This window comes from Acipenser ruthenus, chromosome 9 (assembly GCF_902713425.1).
Source record: "Acipenser ruthenus chromosome 9, fAciRut3.2 maternal haplotype, whole genome shotgun sequence".
In the NCBI taxonomy this organism is placed as follows: Eukaryota; Metazoa; Chordata; class Actinopteri; order Acipenseriformes; family Acipenseridae; genus Acipenser; species Acipenser ruthenus.
The window spans coordinates 4,259,796-4,283,582 of record NC_081197.1 but is presented as its reverse complement, the minus strand read 5'-3'; the positions used below and the strand labels follow the sequence as shown (position 1 = coordinate 4,283,582).

General features: G+C 38.6%; 1 protein-coding gene across 1 annotated transcript; it reads right to left on the bottom strand.

Moving 5' to 3' along the window:
• Positions 1–788: 788 nt before the first annotated feature.
• Positions 789–22,550, bottom strand: LOC117405713 (bromodomain and WD repeat-containing protein 3-like). Its single transcript, XM_034923596.2, has 40 exons — positions 22,321–22,550; positions 22,140–22,198; positions 21,986–22,015; positions 21,722–21,781; positions 20,182–20,332; positions 19,681–19,779; positions 18,698–18,858; positions 18,187–18,408; positions 17,598–17,698; positions 17,324–17,394; positions 17,061–17,161; positions 16,869–16,909; positions 16,620–16,718; positions 16,282–16,435; positions 15,993–16,127; positions 15,464–15,592; positions 14,947–15,172; positions 13,477–13,659; positions 12,554–12,737; positions 12,361–12,454; positions 12,075–12,227; positions 11,519–11,610; positions 11,213–11,396; positions 10,796–10,912; positions 10,517–10,624; positions 9,780–9,904; positions 9,370–9,452; positions 8,643–8,754; positions 8,276–8,337; positions 7,555–7,713; positions 7,213–7,333; positions 6,914–7,039; positions 6,680–6,749; positions 5,520–5,573; positions 5,215–5,358; positions 4,724–4,876; positions 4,216–4,385; positions 3,805–4,049; positions 3,447–3,608; positions 789–3,242 (listed from the first exon to the last, which is right to left on the bottom strand). Exons 1-40 carry the CDS (start codon positions 22,367–22,369, stop codon positions 1,108–1,110), a joined length of 6,924 nt encoding a protein of 2,307 aa, XP_034779487.2. The 5' UTR covers positions 22,370–22,550; the 3' UTR covers positions 789–1,107.
• Positions 22,551–23,787: the final 1,237 nt, after the last annotated feature.

Here is a 23,787-nt window from a genome sequence, read left to right as displayed (position 1 = left end):
GGAAAAAAAGTGGCATGAACTGCTTTTTCTTCCAAACACAGACTTTAAAGAAAAGGGTTAACTTTCTTTTTATTTATTTTTCTATTTATTTTTTATACACAACCACCATTTTGCTCTGTAATGAATGGAATGAAAATTAATCTTTAGTAGTTTTAGGATAAAGTCACCGTTCCTTCAGTAGGAAAGAGCATATTCTTAAATACATAGCTTTTCAATGCTCTGGCACTTAAAGTAATAAAGGGCCATTTTCTTCTTTACAGTAGATTTTAAATCTGCATTTAAACTCCTGCTTACACTACTAACATCTCATTCAATATCATTACACACCATCCAGCCACATCACTGCTTCCAATATAACATTTGTACTCCTGTGCTCTCTGCTTCATTTCACACAATACTCACACAGATACAGTATGTAAAGTTCTTGGCTCTATATTGGGGTGGAGTGTAGTTTATTTGTTCAAGGCCAGTGCATATATGTGTTAAACCAACAGCAATTGCTACTTTCAAAATCATCATTTATTTTGCTATTGAAAGACAATGCAAGGTTTAGATTGCAGCACACATTAGAATTTAAATTTTTTTTAAATTTTTTTTAACCCCTGAGTTGCTAATGTACTCTTGTATACAGTGCTAATACATTTTAGTTCAAGCCAGCAAATTAGTTACGATGAGAGGTATTTTAACGTAGCACCTAAGCTGTTAATGCTCCGCACAAACTTGTCACTGGCTGACAATTATAAAAGCACGTTATGTTATTTATTAGAATTAATTCCCCCCCCCCCCCCCCCCCCCCCCCCCAGACATATATTATCAGCCCCCAAAATGAGGCACAGAAGGCATCTGTGCTAAACCTTGCAAAAATGGCAAGTTGAATGCCTGTATGGTTAACAGTCATAATTTACAAACTTTTAATTTTTTTCATAGAAAATATAAAATATAATCCCTGAATGAAACAATATATATTCACAGCATTTTCTAAAGGATTCCAGTGCTACTACCTTCTCAGGACAATCAATCGTTGTCTTTAAGGTTTGTGTTTTGTTTTTTGCTTTTTTACACAACTGTTCGAACTAGTTCTTGAGATACAGACTACCCTTTATACCTTTATTCAAAGTCAGCATATTTGACAGTCTGTCTACCTTGGTTTCTTGTCCTGATCAAAGAGACTCTCTGTGACTTTCCACAGCCTGGAACAAATTCATCATCATCATCATCATCGTCATCTTCTTTGTCATGTACTGCAAATTTTACTTGTTTTCTTTTAGACTTCCGGACAGCCCCCTGGCTGTTGGCTGCACTTTTCCCTTTTCTCTTATTTGGGTTTCTTTCTAAGCTACCAACACTGTTGTCCATGGAATCTGATCCAGATCCTGTTCCTAAATTTAAGGACTCTGATTCTGAGCTGGAGGAATCACTGCTGTTTGATTCGGACTCGCTGCTGGAATCCCTTTTCCGTTTCCTGATGCTTTTCCTGGGAAGCCTCCTTTTCCTTGAAACCCCCGATGACTGCCTCTCTCTACTCTTCCCCACCACACTACCTTGCCATTCTTCATCCTCAGACGACGCCTCCCTCCTATCTTGGTCCTCTGCTTCAGACTCAGTTACAGGGGCTCTCCTGAAGCTTTTTTTGCTTGCGTGATTCTCCTTCCTGTCAGATTCAGCACTCTCTTCTGAATCACTTAAGAGCTTTCTTTTTCTAGTCGAGACTGCCGACATTTTTCTGCCATTCCTCTCCGATTTTGAGTTTGCCTCTGAATCTGCTCGAATGTTCTTTTTTTTAAAAGCAGTCCGATGAGGAGACTTGCTCTTGTGAGCCCCTACCTCATCCTCCGACTGCGATCTTTCTTCTTCAGAGTACCCGTCGTCCCATATACACCGTTTAGAAGAAGGCGGCTGCAATTTTGTCCTCTTTTGTATTTTTTTCTTCTGCCCCTCAGACTGAGCTCTCTCTTCTTCAGATGATCCAGGATTATACTTTTTCCTGGCAGAGCTTTGTTGGGTAAGTTTCTTTCTGCCAACAACGGTGTTCTCCTCGAGCTCAGACGGTGGTCCCTCTTCTCTTGTGTCACTCTCTGTATTTGCTTTGCTGGCAGCCCGACTGGGCAGTTTCCTGTTGTTACAATTGCCATTCTGAAGTTCTGTCTCGGACTCGAATCCAGTACCTTCAGATTCCTCTGTGTATTTCTTCATCGTGGCAGCTGTTCGATGGGGCAGCTTCCTTATCGAGTCCCATTTCCCTTCAGAGCCTGGTGTTAATCGTGTCCCTGAGGTGGTTCGATGGCGCAGATTTCTCCTTCTTTGCTCATGCCCTGTACTCTCAGATTGTGATGTCGATGAGTCTCTGTTTGATACTTTTTTTCTTGAAGTGGTCACAGTGGTGCGGCTACGGAGCGTTCTTTTGGGAAAGTTCTGTCTCTCCGAGTTTGTTCCTTCACTCTCCGATTCAGTATCCTCCGAGGCTGTGGAGGATTTGCTTTTTCTATTCGGACTGCTTTCATACCCCTTGCTTGATTCAGATTCCTCTTCAGAATGTATTGTGCGTTTATTCTTACTTGCTGCAGTTCGAGGGGGCAGCTTCCTTTCAACATCTGCTTGCCGATTACTAGAGGGAGAGAATTCTTCGTTTTCAGATTCTCTTCTTCCATTTTTATTGTCAGTGACAGATTTCTCATGCTTCAGTAAAGCCTTCTTCTGTGCACGTGTGGCTGCCACAGTACGACCATGGCCTTCTCCAACTTCCCACTCATCTTCCACCTGGTCCTTTTCAGGCTTTTTCCTCCTGGATCGTGGGGGCATTTTCCGCTTTGGGCTACGTTTGCTAGCATCACTTTCCGAACTGGATCCCTCTTCTGCTTCCGAACTGACTTCCTGCTTTGTTTTTCTAGTTTTTCTATGTGGCCGTTTGTGCCCGCTGCCTTGTGCTTCTGCATTCCGCCGAGATGATTCCACCCCTGCAGATCGGCTCTGCAATGGAGATTTCTTTTTCAGGTCTCTGCTGGAGCCTTTACGACTTTCACCCTCTGAAGGAGACTCCTCCTCTTCATCAGCCATTGCCATTATATTAACAGCAGCAGCAGCAGCTGTCCTCCTGGGAGCTTTGCGTCTAGCAAGACTCGGCTCCTCCTCCTCCTCCTCCTCCTCCTCCTCCTCACTTGTAGGTGGAGAATTCTCTTCTTTCTCCGAGCTGCTCTCAGACTTCCTCGGTTGGTTACGGCAAGCTCTTCTGCTGTGTCCATTTTCTAAATAAATAATAAAATAAAATCATATTCTTCCATGATAATCAAAGTGTTGAGGACAACATTTTACATATTTCTGCAGCCAAACGTGCTGCAGACAGGGACTTTTAAATGTAAATGTTTCAGAAGCTGCTATTGTGATTGGATTTACAGTCAACTCTGAGTATGACAAACCTTAGTTCTGATTAAAAATATCACATCTCTTGCCTTGTTTGCGCCTGTCCAATGCTGCATTATTTCTCGTCACCCTTCTGCTCGTGTTCCTTGCGTTAGTTGCACCATTCTGATAGAGATGAGTGGAGCCCGAAGGTTTTGCAGCATTTCCTTCATTTTCACCGGAGCCACTAGACAGCGATTCATTTTCACTCTCTAAATCCAAAAGAAAAAATCATAATTCATTTTGTTTTCATTATTGGGACATCAACATTTGAGTTATATAATGATATATAATTATATCAAATATACTGTACTGTGGGTGAGAGAGCTGGGACCCGCACCCATGTAGAGCTGCTTACTCAGATAATACAGACAGCCCCCGATGCAACACTTTCCAGCTTAAACTTACCAAACGATGATTCTTCAGAGCTGTCTCCTGAGGTTGCTGCTCTCGCCTTCATGTTTTTAAATGACACCGACGAGGCGGAGGAGCTCTCCGAGTTTTCACTGGAGGAGTCTCCAGATGTGCTAGTGCCTCCACTCCATCTCGTTGATTTCAAGATGCAGGAGGCTTTAGTCGATTTTGTAGACTTCTTGGAGAAAACCACTTCCACTTTTTCCTGAAGTTTCACCTGTTTCTGTTTTCTCTCCGGACTAAGGGGGGGGGGGGGGGGAGTTAGGTAGTCACAATTAAAATATTTTGCAGTATGACACCCCTTGTAGGCATTCCTTGTATAATTTTACAGACAAAGTAACACTTGGTTGTTTCTTGTTAAAGCGAAAATGGTGTTAGCAAAAAAGAAAGTCACAGTAAACTCACCTGGAAGCACGACTACTCGAGACTGAAGCTTCTCTGTGCTGCAGTTTCTTCCTGAATCTCTGACTGCGACGGAGTTTTGCACTGTGTTGCACAGCTGTTTTATAGTCAGAGATAATCGATCGTATGCGCTCCTCAAAGAACGCAGACAGTCGCAAAGTCATGCTGTAGATCTGCAAGTGGGAAGCACTGTCAATTCACATTTCTGTTGATTTAACTATTCTGTCAAGTTTATACTACTATTGAAGTATATAAAACATGTAACTCCATTCAGAACATGAGACCAATAAACATATCTACTATAAAGCTAAACTTTGGTAAATAGCTACTTTATCTGTAGCTATTTCAGGATTGCCCCCACCCCCACCCAAAAAAAAAAAAAAAAGTGGTTGATGCAATCAATCCCAGTGGATTCCCTGTTACTGAGAAATCCAATCCCCAATACAAAAGCAGCTGAAAATACTTACATCACTAGAAAAAAATAAACAAACAGAAAGACAAACAATCATACCTTAGACCGCTTGTTTGGCGTAAAGGCTTTTGCATTGCTAAATATCAACCGGATATCTTTGCAAAGCTCTGTTGGGTTTTCATACCGGTCTTCATCCAACACCTTCCTCACAGTTTCCAAGTCCATTGGTGTGTCTATAATATTCAGGTAATCCTGAAGGAAACAAACATATATTTTTTTTTTTTTTGATAGAAATGCTTTTGAATTTCGTAGTAACTTGCCTAAACTTCTACATATCACTGTAGTACCCAAACATAGCACATCACTTCCTTTGTTAAATACATTGTATATCTATTTAAGCACTTTCATATACATTCTCAATTACATGGGAAATTAAAGAAACACAATATCTATTTCTGTATTAGAATATCATACTAAAACTTTTTTTTCTTTTTTTTTTTTTAAACTTAAAAGCACTCTGCTTTGTAGGTTTGTCATGCTCATTGAAAAAAAAATATCAGTTTCCCCTTCAAATGTACCACTTTACTTACTGGATACTCGTTCTCATCAACAGGGTGCCGGAAAGGTTCAGAGTCCTCACACTGAAAGATGTACTCCAGCAAAGATTTGCACTGCTGCTTCCACGCATCTACATCATAGGTTACTTCCACAGTGCTTCTCTTCCCACTCCGGCACTGTAGCAAAAAGGATTTGCAAGAAAACATAGGTCGGTATTTCATCCATAGCTATAACACACTCAATGCAGCTCTGCTAAAACACTCCTCAGCTAAAATAAGAAATGTAGAAACATTACCCTCATGGCAAAGGTTTTTACAAAATAAATGCAAAGACTTACTTGACGTAGTCTTCTTCCAGTCGATGTTCCAGGAGCGTCATTGTCATTCTGTTCCTAAGGAAGAATCAGCAGTAAAGCAATCGCTTTTCATTCACATCAGCACTTATGCAAGCATTAACAGGGAAAAGAAAAAAGACACTAGTAATCTAGTATGTTTTCCATAACGAAGGATTGTTTTATACAGGACGTATTTTTTTTTCAGGGACTGTCATTCCTTATTTTGCTGGACAGTCAAAGCTCCTCCAATTAACAGCATGATTATTTTCATAGTAATGCTCATTATCTTGATTAGTAATTAATTCCTATTTACTAACTGAGCACTCAAACTTAACGGAAAATGATGATCAATAATAATAATAATAATAATAATAAAAAGTTTAAATAAGGCGTTTCAAAAACTGGAAAAAAAAAAAAAAGTGTTTAAGAATACACCACCCACACGATCTATCGAGGGTGTCGGGGTCCATTATAAACCTGCTATATATCGAGGGCCGCGATATAGCGAGACCCCCATAGAAAAACAAATAGGCTAACAAATACTATACAATCACTCCCTTGTTTTATCGAGGGTGTCAGGGTCCAATCTAAATACTTTATGCAACCTGCTTTTTTCTCATTTTACGTATAAAAAGCAGTACACCATTTTAATTCGTACTGTGGAGGGTAATTGCTTCTCATCAACTTAAGTCTCCCAACTAATTTCATGAGTCTTCCTCTCATTTCTCAAATGTACAAACCCGCTGCATTGAAAGAATCCATTCCCAATATAGGAGGCCTGTTGCCAGGGAGCTGACGTCGCTGCCCTGTGGCTTTTGCTGGTGCATTGCTGCCACACCTCGTTGGCTAAAATAAAAACCGCGTCAGCACGTGGATATTTAATTTGCTTTGTGTTATTGTGCAATGCGTGTGTACATGATAACAGAGAATTATTAATGTTTTGTTTTTAATTGTTTTGTATATTTTTGCTTGTGATGTGCAGTACGAAATAAATGAACAGTAATTCTAAGTGAAATTGCCTATGTATATTGCAGCTAGGGCATGTGCAGTTGGATTGAAAAAATGGGGAGCCAACTCCAGGACCAAAACATATCCGAATCCGCAGTATAGCGAGGGGCAATATAACGAGGGGTGGGTGTATATGGTTTAAGTTTCCATTTTACCTGTTCTTCTGAACTGGTCTCTTCATCCATTGTGCCATAAAGCTCCAAAATGTTTGTACAGTCTTGCTTGCTGATTAACACAAAAAAGTACACACACATGAACTTACATTTACTTTGGAAATCATAAAATGCCTAATCCAGCAGCCATACTGAGAAAGGTAACACATATAAAACATTATTTTAGTGTGAATGAACAGCAGCATACTTCACAATAGTGCACTATGAAGATCTTACTTGATAAACTTGAGGAGAATGTCAGTGATCTTCTTTGCTGATCGTGCAATTGAGCTTCCTGGCACATTGAACGTTCTGGCGTTGTGTTCAAGATATCTCACCTCCCACACAAGAGCAGAGATCTTCCTGCAATCGGCATGGGTCAAGAATAGGTCAGTTATTACCTTTTACAGCTTCACTATTCATTTACACAATATCTTTTTAAATGAACATTTTACAGGCCTTTACACAGAGATGCAATTCCTAGTCACTTTAGTGTCTGTACTGGTTATGAAATTCCAGTTAAATTTCCAACTGACCGGTAAAACCTGTTCACAAGCCTCATCCTGATAGTACCAAGATCTGTAGGATATGCCACTACTGTACAGTATGCAGGATACGTGAGAATGTCCACAGGGGCAGCAAAGGGGGTCACAAAGTCTGTTTAGAAAGAAAGGGGAAAAAAAATACTGCAAAATCACTGCTGTTTTAGTTATCACTTTGCACTCTTTTTGCTACTGTCTGTCAATATGCTATTACTATAAACAAATCATCCTAATTCTGTGTATTTAATATATGTAACAACCTACGTATGATGAGGAACGAACCTGATAACAGGACGTCTTAGAGCAAGCAGCACATCTAACACATAACCATCTTACCAAGAACCATGAGCTGATCAATGCCGCTGATAATTCGTTCACATTCTTCATCCATGGACCTTACTAATCCCCATTCTCCCTTCTGAGGTTGATACATCAGTCTGCTCAGTTCCTCGGGGGTCACTGGGACACCTCCACCAATCTGATCAGGCTGCTGAGCTGTGCAAAAACAGGGAGCATTCAAGTTATTATTTATTTTACGTTGCAAATGGTGTAAAAGCATGTCAAAATTAATTTGATAGGACAGCCATTTTAGGCTCAGAGAGAAAAAGGAACATTAGCAGTAGTCTCTGTTGTTGTAGACTACTGCTGTGGCTATATCAGAGCCACAGCATGACTCACTAATATCATTACTACGGATGTTATTTTTTATTTTAAAGCATTTCTCAGTGTATGTACATTACATCTAAATGTATGTCTCTTCTCAGGTCAGCTACATCAACAGTACTTTCTTCCAGATTGTGATGTTAGACTTCAGTGGATTAGGAACCTCCCAAATTCAAATCTTAAATTATCTACAGTTTAGTGTAGATTAACAGGCTGCAACCAGCTCAACAGCATCACGTATAAAAGTTCTGGAAAGCATACTGGACTTCATTTTTCAATTGTTTTAGAATTACAAAAATTAATAAACATGGTTTATTGTTAGTATGCATTTCTTCATCTGATAACATAACATTTAAAATGTTTACAGTCCACATATTAAGTTATTTTATCATACCATTTTCTGGAATAGGTTCCACATCCCAAGGGCTAACCTTTTCAATTTCATTATTGTCCCACCTATGAAAACAAAAAACAGCATAATTATTTCTCAAAGCATTACGTTAAGGTTTGATAGAAAAACAATAATCTACAAACCGATCAATGAGAAATCCACTCTGTTGGTACAGAAATCAAATCACATTCTCCCTTTTAGTAGAGATTCAAGCCATTGGGGACAGGGAGGTTTAACATCTCCACTTAATGAGCCATCATGCTCATCAAAGAACAGAAATTACAATTTGACCAGGGTTTCTCTTGTTGAGCTTAATGAAAATGAAACAATCCCAGCAGATGTCCCCCATCGGGATGTGCAGCGTACTCACTGAACTTTAAAGCACTGGAAGTGACTGTCAGGGTACTCTGGCTGATATGGCTCTTGACATAAGATGGTCCCAAACCACCACGCATCATCAATAACCGATCTGAATCGGTCATCTGCAAAAAACATTAAATAGAAGCTGTGTCAGATATCAGCCAATACAATAACATATATTTATGTTCATGGGTTACACTTTTTGTTATAAATACTACATTTTAGAAGCACCCTTCAAAAAGTATGCTGTCACTACAGATGGAAATAAATGTATGTGTTTATAAATACAGCATACAATAATTTAAACCATGTACATAACTAGATGGCACTTGTAACAAGTAAAGAGTGTATTTTATTTTTGTTCAGCGCATTTGAAACTATTACGTTTATGCTGCACTACAGTATGTAACACTTTTATATTTCATTCAAGTTAAGTTGCCAGACTCGTACGATTACTGTATTTTTTTTTGTAAACTTGTTTAGACTTATCCTTGATTTATGCACAGCAGACGGGACTACACATAAAACCACTGCCTCAGCTGCCTTTGACTGGCATTGTATTTTGCTGCCTCAGCTAGGCCATAAGGACAGGCCAGGGAGAGTGAAAGAGCAAGGCTGATGCAGCAGTGTGCGCGATGCAGAACGCAATGTTTGGGTTGCTTTTACATTCTACCCAACCTTTAGCAAAAACTTGAAGCAAATGAAGAATTAAAGCACAAAACATGGCGTATATTTACTTGGTTGCCAGTCTCTTTGCCTTGCTTCCTCGTAACATTGTCGCAAAACAAGGAAATCAATTACGTCAGGCATGTCATGGTACCTGCAATGAAGACAATTTATTATATAATATTTTATATATGGTTTATTTTTTAAAATTCACCAAAACTTCATAAAATCACATTGAGTTCTAGATATATCTATTTCAATATTTTTTTTTTTGCAATTAAAGAAATCTTCATTTTTAAATTAACCCCAACCTACAAGTTGTAAAAGCAGTACCAAAAGGTGATATAACCATAGACAAAGCATCAAGAATTTGCCAGAGGACTCTAATTCAGTTCAAGTTGCATGAAAAATCACCACTCATCCCAATTAAAATCCACCTTCTTTCATTTTTAAAAATATTGCAATTTGAGAAGTTACGTACTTAACAGAAAACGATTTATCCGTCAGCTTCCCTGTGCCATGATCTATGAGAGAAAGCTTCAGACAGCACAGTGTCGGAGGGCAAACTTCATACTTGATTCCAGTAATTTTAACAAACTCTTGATCCTGATAATATAAAGAAAGTGCTGAGTGCTAAAAGCAATCAATTGGTAGCAAGTACAACTAAAGCATGTGTGTTTTTTTTTGGTTTTTTTTTTAAAGGGTGTTTCAAATACTACACATCAGTGAAATCAGCGCTTCAGATAAGCTGCGTAAAGGGTATTCTGCACATTGAAAAAACATCAGGCGTTTCAGGTGTAACAAATACGCATAGCAATTTTGCTGCACTGCTTTTGCATTGAAGCTTCTTGTACTTTGTTGGTTCCCAGCATCTCGATGGTCAAAAGTATGTACGGTTTTTATTGAAAGTACTCATGGACTTCAAGGCAATGTTGCATTTACCCAAAATACATTTCTCAGTGTCTAAAAAATGTTAATTACTCTAAATGACCCCAAAACCTTATCTGGAGGGCCGAGTTCAATACTGAATTTACCCTACTGGAAATCACCTCCAAAAGTTGTGAGTATTAGTCTGATTAAAATGTACTGCAACAAGACTTGAAGAAAAGCTCTGAACTTCATTTGGTAAATATCCAATTAATGCTACCTTTAACACTCACATACTCATCTCAAAAGGTGGATTTAAAAATGACAATGAGTACTACCGTATATACTTACCCTGAGCTCCAACTTTTTCCATGGTTGCTTGTCAAGGTTGATGTCATAAAGGTTATTTCTTCTCACCGCTTCAACATAAGATTCGTGGCCTTGACGGAAATATATCACCTGAATCAAACATATAAACCAATTTAAATAAAGAAAAAACCCTGCTTATCGTTTGCACTGTGTGAGATGCATACAGGTACTTCCTCTACTACATCTGGCTCCTTGGGGATAAAAACCTTTATGAATAGCACCTACCGAGGGAGGAGCCAACCACAGCTTAACAGAATTTACCTCATCGCCCATTTGGGGAACGAATGGGGACTTCCGGGGGATGACGTCAGTGATCCATGCAGAAGGACGGAATTCATTTGATATTTCTCTGTTTAAGGCTGGTCTTTGACTTGGACCCTTGGAAGAAAGACAAAAAAACAAATACGAGGAGCTTTACAAGACAAACCGCGGATATAACGCAACACATTCTGATGAATAAAAATGTTGCAAAAAGAGCAACGCTAACTCTAGACAGGAATACAAGCAACAGAAAATGACTTTAAACTTTGCATCTTTGTGTGATGTGTTGTTTATTCTGCATCACCTTCGGGCACACAATCCTCGAAATGTTACACTTGCACAGGGAACATTGGCATTTTGGAGAACGTTTCAGTAATTTCAATGCATCCCAAATGCACATGTGCTTGGTGTCGCTACCTTTGGTGTTCTTTCTTTAGGCTTCTTTGGTTTTGGAGCCTCGGCACAATGTTCCTCAGCTGACTCTTCCTCCTCCGAGCTGCTGAGCTTGCGCCTCGCTCTCCTCCTGGAGGAGGTGCGGGTGGGAGGCTGGAGATTGATACCTGCATCTGCAGTCCAGTCAGAGTACTCACTGGAAGAGTTGCTGGAAAACAAACATTTACCTCATGGGAGTGATATGGCCTGCATATATAATTTGCATGTTCTATTTTTTTTATTTAAAAACTGGTAAAAAAAAAAAAAAATGTAACTGCCTTCTTTCTGTACCTTGAACTGTTGCTTTCACTTTTCCACTCCTCTTCAGCCTCTTCTTCCTCATTAGAAATCCAAAAAGCTCCACTATCTGTTATTTCATTCTCCTAGGTTGATGGAGATAACTTTTGTAACATATTACCACACACTCGAGGCAGGTTTTCTAGCCAAACACACGTTTCCCTAATCATGTTTATAATTTTTACCCTCCCATTTCTGTACCCAATTTAAAAATGACCAATTCAAAACGTTGCCCCCTACTTATCGACGAGGAAGACTGAAAATAAACTGGTGACCTCTGCTCCCACTGTAGAGTCAATTGCTTCTTGTTACCAAGCTACTGAACTCTAGAGGAAACAGCCGACACTGCGAAGTCTACACCTTGACCAGGCAGCCAACCAGTCTGTGTCACTGAAGTGTAATGAGGAGAACTGTTCTCTGAGCAATCAAAGCATATATATTAAATGTTTTGATTGTATACAATACATCTTTTGCTGGCTCTTGACCTCCCCCTCAAAAGTTCATTTAAAAATACATATAAAAAATAAAATGAATTCCAGGCAGCACTAACCTCTTCAGATAAGGAGCTTTCAGTCTCTTCCCCTTCTTCACAAGAAAACTCAAACTGATCTACTGCAGTGTTACGGGTTCGATAGCTTGTCTGCTTTGGCCGACGTGGTCGCGTTTTTCTTTTTGTGCGTGGTCTGCCATCATCCGAATCATCCTGTTGAGTAAATAATGTTAAAGGCAACTTGAAAATAAAATAAATTAAAACGCTACATATTTACAACGGTGGCAGTTTAGCAGGCTAGCAATCTGTACTATTCATTTTTATTTGTGGGGAAGAGAAGTTTTACCTTGAATGATCCATGTAAGGACTTTCTTTTCTTTTCCGTTGTATACAGAACCAACTCCTCTCCCCCTTTTGCTAGTCTGTACTCTTCCTGTCTCCTGTAAAACATGTGGACATTTAAGGAGAAGATGTGAATAGGAACAAGATTCACGAGAAAGGAGCACCATCACTGTGCCTATCTTACAAATCAATCTTACTTGAGTATGTAGGGTGACAACTCTGGCACCACAACTCTTCTTTTCCAGGCCTGAAGGTCGCGCTCCGTGGCCATCTGGCTCCTCGGAGCGTTCTGATGCATCTGCCGCACACCTTCAACCTGCCCACTACGACGAAGGCCAACATTTGGGGAGGACTGGACTTCGACACTTGGATTTCTGAAAACTGTAAAAACTATTACAATGTAGATAGGTATTGTAGGACCATAAAAGGTCGTCAAGCATCTTTCTGATCATTCCAGCACCCTGCAAATTGTAATAAAGACAACCAGGGTGATTAAGTGGGGCCCAAGTTCCTGTGTTACTGTAAAATAACCTCAAGGTCAAGAGAGCACTTTCTTTGCTTTCACAGAGTTTGGCGAAAGGGGAGCTCACATTAACAACCTTAAACCACCAGCTCCAAGCAACACCACCTGAACCATCATCTCCAGCAATTCAGCAAAACACCCTAATAATTTAATAAACTTGGAAGTAAACTCAAATAGTTAAAGAACTTAAAAGAAACTATATTAAGCTGGATCGCCAAGGAAAGTTGATAAATGAATAATAGACAGACTGAACTGGACCACCAGAACAGTCAGAGGATTCTTCCTTATTGAATACAGCCTGAACGACGAACCACGCCCTCGTTCTGCATCAAGCCTGCGACTCTCCAATTAACCAAACACTAGAAAGACTTACAGAAGCTATTCCTGGGGAACTTGATAAATAAATGTATATTTGCAGAAAGATTGAGGGTTTTTTGGTTTGTTTGTTTTTTTAAGATGTAAAAAGGTGTGGCCATAAGTTGCTAAACTCATACCTAGTCCACCAAGCGGGCTGTGAAATGACCTCATTACATTATGAATTACTCCCAGTCAGCACCGGCACCAAACAGTTACTGATAAGCACTTAAAAAAAATCACCTCTTCTAGGGGTGCCTTCCTGGTTTTGTGGCCCATTTGGGAGGGCTGCTGACTCTCTACTCCTCTGGTCCTGTTGCTCCTGTAACTGTCTGATAATGCCATCAAGCACATTGAGCTCCCGGACTTGTTCATCATGGTCACTGGTCTGCTGGCTGATCACCTGCTCCACAACCTCGCCATCACCTGTTTAAGTGGAACAATTCAAATCAGTACCTGCAATTTAAAACACACACTCAAGACAGGTGTGTCTGCAACAGAAAAAAAAAAAAACCAACTTGAATGTGTTTTAGTAAGATTTTATTATTGTTGGCCTGTTTTACTTAATGTTGTTACATTTCTTTCTTTATATATAAATCTAAATGAAAGCGTTATTTATTTATGTACCCAATTAGATTCAATATTTAGGACACCGGAGGCAGACAATACTGGCGCTCACTCCAGGCTGCAACAGAAGGGCAATCCAGCCTGCCTTTTCTTGTGACCCCCCCCTACCCCTTCAGTGACGTTCTCTTACATATTTAGATTTTGTGATTGTCACTGGTCAATAACAAAACATTTCAAATGAAACAGAGCACCTTGACAGTTGCTTGTGTTTTGAGTGCCTTTCAAGCCCAGAGAGAACATTTAGTCCTGAGTTATTCAACTCTGTTCACCAGTGAAACCTGTTCTTTCCTCACTTGATGCAAACCTGATCCACTGTCAAGTAGCACTGCAGCAAGTCTTTTTTGTGAAATTCAGTTGTGCAGGTTTGTACACATTACCCACCCCAAGCACCCTAAATAACTGCAAGAAAGGGCAGGCAGGGACACGTTTTTTTTGGAATGGACGTTTGTGACAAAAAAAGTATTGTCAACATTTTGATAAATTACACATCCAGTTGCAATCACAAGAGTATAACAACTCCACTTCAGAACCAGACTTGACTTCTCTTACAATATATATATTGACACCTAGAACATATTCAAGAATACAAACCCAAAATAAATAACATTAAATAAAATGTAATGGTAAAAAATAAACGCCTGTGGCGAGGCTTTTTTTCTGTTTTTAATTTCAACTATGTAGAAACAGAAATATACCAAAAATAATTTACTAACAATTAACTACTTCACATATAATGGGATATTTAAATAAAAGGTTAGGATGCCAGCAAATGTATTTTCCATTTATTGATAGGTTAATGCATTATGAATTTGGCATAAAGCGTTTTCCTCATTAAAGCAAGCCTTTGCTATAATTCCGAAGATGACGGTGCAGTGGCTTATATTTTAAACATAGACGACATCCTCTCACCCGTGTTTATTTTTTGTTTTAGCTGCAGCAAAACTTGAAGGACAATAGCCTTGGCATTCAGTAGCTGTGTAGCTGCAGGAGCTTGCCTATGGCATTCCCAAAAAAGGAGGTTTCAAGAAGTGAAGCAGCAGCTAAAACACGTTAGGAAAATTATAAAAAGGGCAAACTGCAGCTTACTTGTTGCAACATATCCCAGTTGAGGAATCAGTTGCTCATCTGCAAAATTCTCCCTTCCCGGGACAAGCCTCTGGTATTTAGTGGGGTGTGGGTTTCCATCAACATCCACTAAGAAGGGTGGAGGCATGAGGTGGGGTGCCTGCTGGGTCTGCTCATCCAAGACGTAATTGTTGGCGTCTCGAATAAGCGGCCGGTAATCAGTGTGGAAAAACATCTGGTCTGGAATCTAAGAAAGCCAAGAGCAGTTTTAAAATCACTACTGAAAGCAAGATTAAATGTGTTGGGCATATTCTCACTTTTACTGGATCCCACGGGTCAACATTTAAGCACATTTTCATTTGAATTATATTTTGGTGTCTTTAAACTATATAATCGTGATCGTGAAAGGTACGGCTTTAAATTTAGGTTTGTCCAACAAATTTATTTACATCACAAAATAACTGGTTGCCGTGTTGAATTCCTATTTTTACAAAAATGTACTGTATATGTAAATTTAATACAATTGCAAAAAAATTACCTTTTCGTAAGGCTTACTGCATCCAAATCCAAATATGAGCAGGTGCCCATGAGAATCTGTGCAGGCAATGTGCTGTCCATCTGGTGAGAACTTACAGTCAAACACAGCACCATGACCTTGGCCCTCAATCTACAAGGGAAAATCAACAAGAAACATGGTTCAACATCAAGCATGCTTAAGAGACAGTTATCACAGTTTAACTAATCACAATCACAGAGCCATTATCCATAACCGTAAACACTGAATCATGCATTGATGAAAAGTTTGGATGGAAATGTTTGTCCAAGATTTAAGTATGTTTCCTTTTGAAAACGTTTATGAAGAGGGGCTGTAATTTATACAAAACAGTTGGTGTAGATTGAGGTCTGTGATGCACTGCCACTGGGATTTAAAATTCTGTTATACAGTTATACAGTAACTAGACTGTTTTGATAAACAAATGGCACAAAAGCTCCCACCCCTGCAACCCTTAATAGCAGTTGGAGCCGTCCCAGAGCTTGTGTAACAGCACAAACTGAATGAACTTTACCATGTTGAAATAGTGCCGCGTTTTTGTGCCTTTGGTTATGTCCCATATAAAGATGTTCCCATCATGCCCAGCCGACAGCACAATTCTGGGGTCAAAGGGATGTGGCTCCAGCACAAACACTTCATCCTCGTGACCCTACGAAAAAAAAAAAAAACACACATCATTTAGAAGATTACGTCCCCGCTCGCCGCTCGCCACGTCATCAGAACGTGTACTGCTAGGTGAATCCATACATTTCACCAGCTGACCCCCGTGCACGCACACACCCACCCACCCAAATGTCTCCTACCTTCAAGATGTGAAGCAGTTGCCCCGTGTAAGAATGCCACACTTTAACCAGATGGGTATTAACAGCCGTGATAACATGGTTATCATGTCGATCCCAAGCAATCATTGTCACTTTTGGCTTGAAAAACTTTTCCTCATCTGGAGTGGTTACAGGCCTTGAAAAAAACACAAAATCAGCTGTAAGATCATGGATTATAAACTAAAACTATTCCTCTTTTTGCAATTCTTCCCCAGTAGCGTGGCATGGCATTAACCCTATGCAGAAGGGTGCATTATAAAATGTAACTAATTATTTGGCTAGAGAAAGTAAAATCAGAAACAAAAAGCAAAAACCTTTACCCTTCTAATGTGCAAGCCATTTCCAGCAAAATGCTTCTCCACCTATGCTGCTGAAAATTCCAGATTCGAGCTGTTCCATCTTTGCTGCCACTCACAAATCTGCAAAATCAATATTGCATGCTGTAATACTGTACATCTATCACTGGAAGTATAAAGATGTTACACACTATAACATTTTCACAACTTATTATATTAACAAATGAACTAACTATGTATTTATAGCTTAAGAATAAGAAAACATATATATACCTGTCCCCAGTGTGGCAAAACTGAATGCTGTCAACTTTATCCTGAAATAGAAGTTGAAAATCCTTTGTAATTTCAGTAGAAACTGCACACTATTAGGAAAATCGTCAATGTAAAAATAAAAAATTTTAAATTCACAACTATGGCTGCAAAGAGAAGACAATGAAAAATCAGGACACAAGACTAAAGCCCTACCGTATGCGACTCAAGTTCTGCAATTTTCTCAGGGCTCCCACTGCCAAGAAAATACATTCGAATCACATGGTCGGTGCTGCCAGTTGCTAAGAACATGCCACCTAAAACAAATAAAACAAAAAGCAATACAATTGCGCTTTCCACAAGACACTTGATGATGATCATGGCACACAAGAGCAAGCCATAATGAAAAAACAGAGTGCAGCAACCATGAGAAAATATATAAATAAAAACAAACAAGAATAATTATATTGTTACCTTACCGGCACTAAATGAAGAACAAATCATTTGTACTCCTGGTCTGGGTCTTTCTGTAAACTTGTGTGGGCGATTGCTTTAATGATAAAAAGTAAAACAAGTGTTATACCCATACTGCAATTATTATTATTATTTTTAATAACTCAGATTCCAAAAAATAACACAAAATAGACCCCATGTTTGGGTTCCATGTTTTTTGGATTCCTTGAGCGGACTGCTTGGTTGACTTACTCCTTTCCTCTCGAGCAAAAACTGAACTGTAGACAAATCTGGACTTACTTAAATGTCATGTTGTTGGCATCCCACTGCCAAAAGCAGACTGTCCCATCCACTCCAGTAGACACCATGTATCTCACAGAGCCTTTAGCCATTGGACAAAACTGGAAGAGAAGACAGCATTTTAAATAATGCGTCCCCTCGTCTTAAAAGCACATTAAGTAAAATATTTAAGTCTTTACTGCTTAATTTACAAGTACTCATTTATGGTATTTCTCTTTTTCAAAGGGAAAAAAATGACTATCAGCTCAACACACCACAAGCTTAGTAACTGCCTATCCAACCCAACCCAACAAGTCAATCATTTGAACAAATGAAAAGAACAATGAGACTGGGGAATTGTGAACTGCAATCTCAGTGCACAGATTTTCAGATAAACAGCAAATCGTTACATTTAAACTGTGCAGAAAATAGTCACAATATATCCAGTAGTTGCATAGAAAAAAGTAATATTGAAAAGTACACCACCGTAGCCATTTTTCTTATCCTTCATACCAAGTATTAAGAGTATATACTGTACATCTCCTGTTCATTGAGCACTCATATTTTTAGGTATTTATAGTGTGCCAGTCTACCGGCAGGATCCCCATACCTGTAAGGAAGTAATGGACCCAGAATGGCCCTGCAGCACAGCCACTGGGGCGCAGGTCCGGAGGCACCACACTCGGATCACTTTGTCACAGCTGCCTGCAGCTATGAGAGTGTTCTCAAAGTTAACAGCCAGGTCAGAAATCTCTGCTGAATGGCCTCTCAGTGTAGAGTGCAAACTGCCATCAAAGGAGGACCAGATCTTCACCAGGCAGTCATCAGAGCCCTAAAACAAACAGTCACATAAAGAGAATAACATTGAGTTACAATCCCCCTGAATTTAAATTCCAAAAAGTGCCTTTATATAAAAAGAAAAAACAACCGCCAAGCTATCCCAGATAGCAGAAGTAAAACAGGAGATTAAAACAAACCAATTTTAAAGCAGGAGAACTACAAAGTGGCATGTTACTTATGCACCAAAATTGTTGACATTTGTTTAAATAAACACATTACTCCACTGGGAGTGCACAAAGGAGGCATTGACCAATGTTTCAAGTACAATGGCAGGCACTTACAGTAAAAATCCTCTGTCCAGTGCGGTCAAATGCAACACAGTAAACAGCTGAAAGATGACCAAGGATTCTCCTGCGCATCTTCATGTGTTGGTAGGAGCTCACAGGACATATTGAACTAAAACGGTCTGCTCCCGTCAGCTCTCTCCCACGATAAACCTCGACTACAGAAACAGAAAGGACACAGCAGGTTTTAATAACAATAACAATAATAACAACAACAATAATAATCAACAACAACATGCAAAGCATGCACATCTAAATGAATGGCTTTAAACGCATTTGATTTGTATAATATTGTACACAGTCAATTTCTTAATTTAAATAATGAGAAAAATGGCTAGATGAAAATAAAGAAGTGTTGGGGAATCTGGCCCACATGACAGTTAGGAGGACCGTGAGTCAAGTTAACAAATAAGGCATACAAAATAGGCAACCCTGTATTTCCATCCTCTAACAGAATATGATTGCGATTTCAGAATTTGCTTGCAAGAAGGGCATTAATTAAAGGTTCGTTCGCTAGCCAGGAATTCGCAGGTTGTTCTAAACCGTCAATGGTTCATTCACGCACTGTGTTTTTTTTCTATTGTTCCGTTAACAGAAACCGTTTGACAATGTGTGAGTAGCAGCATGTCACTCACATGCAAAATTCGATCTTTTGATTTGTATAATGCCTATTACTTAAATACCTAGTGCATTTATGGTAGAATAAGTATGAAACATAAAATATATGGCAATACTAAATTTTAATTTCAAAAACTGAACACTGCACCTTTACAAACAAAATAAACAAACAAGAGTTGAAAGTTCACAGCACAGACTATATAGATAGAGAGATGTAGATAGAGAGATGTAGATAGATAGATAGATAGAGATAGATAGATAGAGAGAGAGATAGATAGAGAGATAGAGAGATAGAGAGATAGAGAGATATTAGTAGGCAAATTCTAGGATTATCCATGAATTATGGATAATATAAAGTTTACCCAGATTTGGAGGGCCTCTGTAGTTCACAGGCAACTCTGGTGGCCTTCCTCTGTGGAGAGCTGCAAAATCTGGGCCCTTCAAAACAACATTTTTGCAATCTTGGAAACAAAACCAAAAGAAACAAATTAATTTTGTTAGTCATCCTATTTTCCCCTGCCCCATCAACCAAGAGAGAGTAACCTGGTATAAATACCTAGTATTAGACTTTTCTACATTCATCTATGAAGCAAAGGGGGAGGCAAATTGTCTCAAGACACCATTGGTCATATTTTCATAGCATTACCAAGAGAAAATAAATTAATTAATGTTGCAAAAGTAGCAAACAAACACATTGTGAATACTTGGATTATATTACTTAGTTGTTTGGTTCTAGTTTTGTAAAACTAGCAGACATCTTACTGTTCCTCTTTCAAAAAACAGGAGTTAAAGGCTGGAGTAAATGCTTTGAAAACATGGACCCATTTGTCACAGAACGTGGGTATTTTCTGTAAACGCAACACCTTTGGCGGTTCGGAGTAAACACTGTCTCCCTGCACCGAGCAGGGATCGGACCCCTGCCACACATGATGGAACTTCTTTGTCCAGAAGTGGGCCGATTTGTTGGCAAATCCGCAGCAAATGATCAGGCGCCACATGTTTGTTCGCACGAACCTAGAAATGCAGTGAGAAAAAAATCAGTACATACAGGTATGCCAGGTAAGTGCAGTAACAGGTACTGGAAGACCTCATTCTTTCAAGTATTCCTTTTTATTGTGGTTTCTAAAATCACACCGAACAATTCGAGGATTGGTGCATCTGAACACACATACACTCAGTATTACTGAATGGCTGCAATGTGAAACCAAAACATTGCCAAAAATCTAAAAATGTAGCCCATCTGTCTATAAAAGATGACTTTTTAATGGTCCCTTGTGTCATTACAAGCTGCTTGGCTGTATAAATCTCAGGTGTATTTGCTCAAAAAGTAGAACAAATACAGAAGAGCCTTGGTATGTATTCTGGAGGTTTCGTTGTTATGTGGAAGTTCTAGCCCCACTATTCTGAGACATGAAATGCAGCTGTTGTGACCAAAATACCCCCCACCCCCCCACCAGTCACAGGTGGCGTTGAACTACACAGGAACAGAAATAGACATGTTTTGCATTAAGTTCCCCCCCCCTCAAGAACAAATTTTATTTAAATGCACCAAAACTTAAGACAAAACAAACACAGTCTCACACAATATAGACTCATAGATTATGGCTCTAACTTTATCTATGTCTTATCTGTCACACAGTATGCCCCTTTCCCTGCATCCGATCATACTAAATGTGATGATTTCTTTATGGTTAAAAATCCCAATATATATTTATATATATATATATCAAACTGATACACAAGTGTTTTAGGAAATGTAATCCTCTCAAAGACAAAAATAATCAACAAAACAAACCTAAATAATGACTCATGTAAACCTGATAGACATAAGTTTTAGGTTGAGGCTTACTTGAATATTCTAACACGAAACAAAAATTTGACAATGCATCTTTAAAAAATGAAATGACACTTACATTTCGAAACGAAAGGAGTAGCTCCTCCCCCGTTCAGTGCACTTAACCCCCACAAAAAGACAGTTTACAGTCCCATAGGAAACACATTGGCATAGTATTAAAGAAAGACCAATCAGAGCTCAACTGACAAAACATTTTGCTGGAGGATATGAATCGCGCCTCCAGATTGGCCCATATAGGACTCTTCACTCAATTGCACCCTCCTTAGTATAATCTCCACCCCCTCTATTGCAATTTAATACCTAAAAAAAAATCACCTTCAGCGGCAAACAATCGTATTTTCTACTTTTTTTTCCCCGGCAATTCAAACATAACACCGTGGGAAAAGCCACAAACAACCCCCACTAAAAAAAATTCTGTTCGATGCCTTATAAAAGCGAGGACGAATTGAAAGTACTTACATAATAAAAAAAAAATAAAAAGTATGATGAGAGACCGTGAGAATTAATATTTCTAATAACCCTAAGAAATGTAATAAAACTGTTCTTACCAAATCTTCGTACGTTCTGGGATGATCATTGCCTTCCCAGTCCAATCGTTTTGGAAGAAGCTTAAAAAATAAAAACGAGGGGTACACATGACTTTAGAATATGTTACAATATCGTAAAATCGGGTTTGTAAAAATGTGTGATGTCAAAAGAAAGAGACAGTGACATAGAAGCGGTTTAAAAAAGTCAGTGACCAAAAAACAAGTCACAGCTCTCTCGCACACACAGACACACATACACAGCTGGACGGGCTGTGCTGTACAGACCTCGTAATCCTCTAGCTCCCCCACCAAGACCTGCAATAAATAAAAAACATGCATTTTTTCAGACATGGGTCTTTCAATAATTTTTCAAACAACACAAATGTTTTTTTTTTTTTTTTTTAAACAAATACAAAATGAAGGGAAGTTGCCAGCTCACCTCTGCCGCTTTCCGACAAGGGCCTTTCGATAAAAAACGCGCAATCAGGTAATACAGCTCTGTAAATGGACATTAAGAAATATTACAAAACAGGGAATTTTAAAGTTAAAAGTTTTAATTCATAGCGTTTTTTTTTTTTTTAGTACTATTATCTAAGTGTGTACTTTTTTTTTCGTCTTACCCGATTCAAGGAACGATACATTCTGACTTTTGGCCGTTGTGTCGGCCATTGTTTAATGTGTGAAGATTTTGAGTTGTAATTTATGATTATTTAGGCTTATATTTATTTATTTATTTGCTATCACACTCCTCCGACCCCCCTCCGCAGCAGCACCAGCTCTTTATTCAACCAGTTTTCGGTCGCCATTGAAGTGATGAGGCCTCAGCTATACGAGATACTTCCGCCGGAAGGGGGGGAGAAAAATAAATCCGTTCTTTCGCTTCTCCTTTCGGCAAATGTTCTGTTTGTTTTGACAATTCAATGTTTGGGTGTCTTTAAAAGTAGTGTAAAGACCTTATTAACCGAGTTGTAGGTTTGTTCAATTATTTCTGATTATTAAAATAAAAGATATGTGTCACTGCTTAGTGTGTTTTTCCGCGATGTAGTTCGGCTGTCTTGGAGAGTGACGTCACTTTTGTGGCGGCGCTGTACTCAGCTGAGGACGGCTTTTATTATTGTTTGTTTCTGTTACTTTACTGTCTTAAACATCATCGTGTGATTGCATGTCTACGCTTACGCACTAGTTTGACAGATGAGATCTTAATGGTTTTAGCAAAAAATGTCCACACACTAAATTGTATTTTATTAGTTTGATATAGCCAATCCGTGTTTAAGAGAATACATATACCCGTTGTAAATGGTCTTTGAAACTATCGCTATATGATTCTGAATGTTTTTTTTGTTGTTGTTTTGTTATTGAAGTATATAACATTCACAAGACACACCGACGTGAATATTCAACATTAGTAATACAGACAGGCTATATTGTGTGTGTGTATGTGTAGTATATATAGATAGATAGATAGATAGATAGATAGATAGATAGGTATATATTGTGTAAATTATTACAGAAGCAGTTCTAGTACGTTGTGGTTTACTACAATTTCCCCATCAAATACAACACGACCTTATCTCGACAGACAGCACAGCACATACACATACACATTTGCATGATGAATGCCTGTCCATATTAATTTGCATACAGAAGCTGTAACGTTTTCACGCCACAGGAAAAAAAAAAAAAAAAAAACTGTTACTGTTATTCTGGAACATATTTTACAGATAAATCCATGATTTATTAAATGTGATATAATAAGGTTATTCTAACTATTATATTTTCTTTCGATACCAAACACCTGGATATATATAAGCATGAGTCATATAATAACACTAATTTTAATAATAATAATAATAATAATAATAATAATAATAATAATAATAATCGACCAAATAAATTAATTACAACGTATTTTATAGGCCTTCTATGTGCGACGATGTAACTGATTTAATATTTTAAGGAAAACCATTGTTTTGTTGTTGTTTTTTATTTTTCTTTACCTTTTCTGTTTGTCTAAAATGTACCTAGAAGGAAGAGAAAAAATGCTTATTGAACATGAATATAGAAAATTACAATTCGTTTTTCTCAGT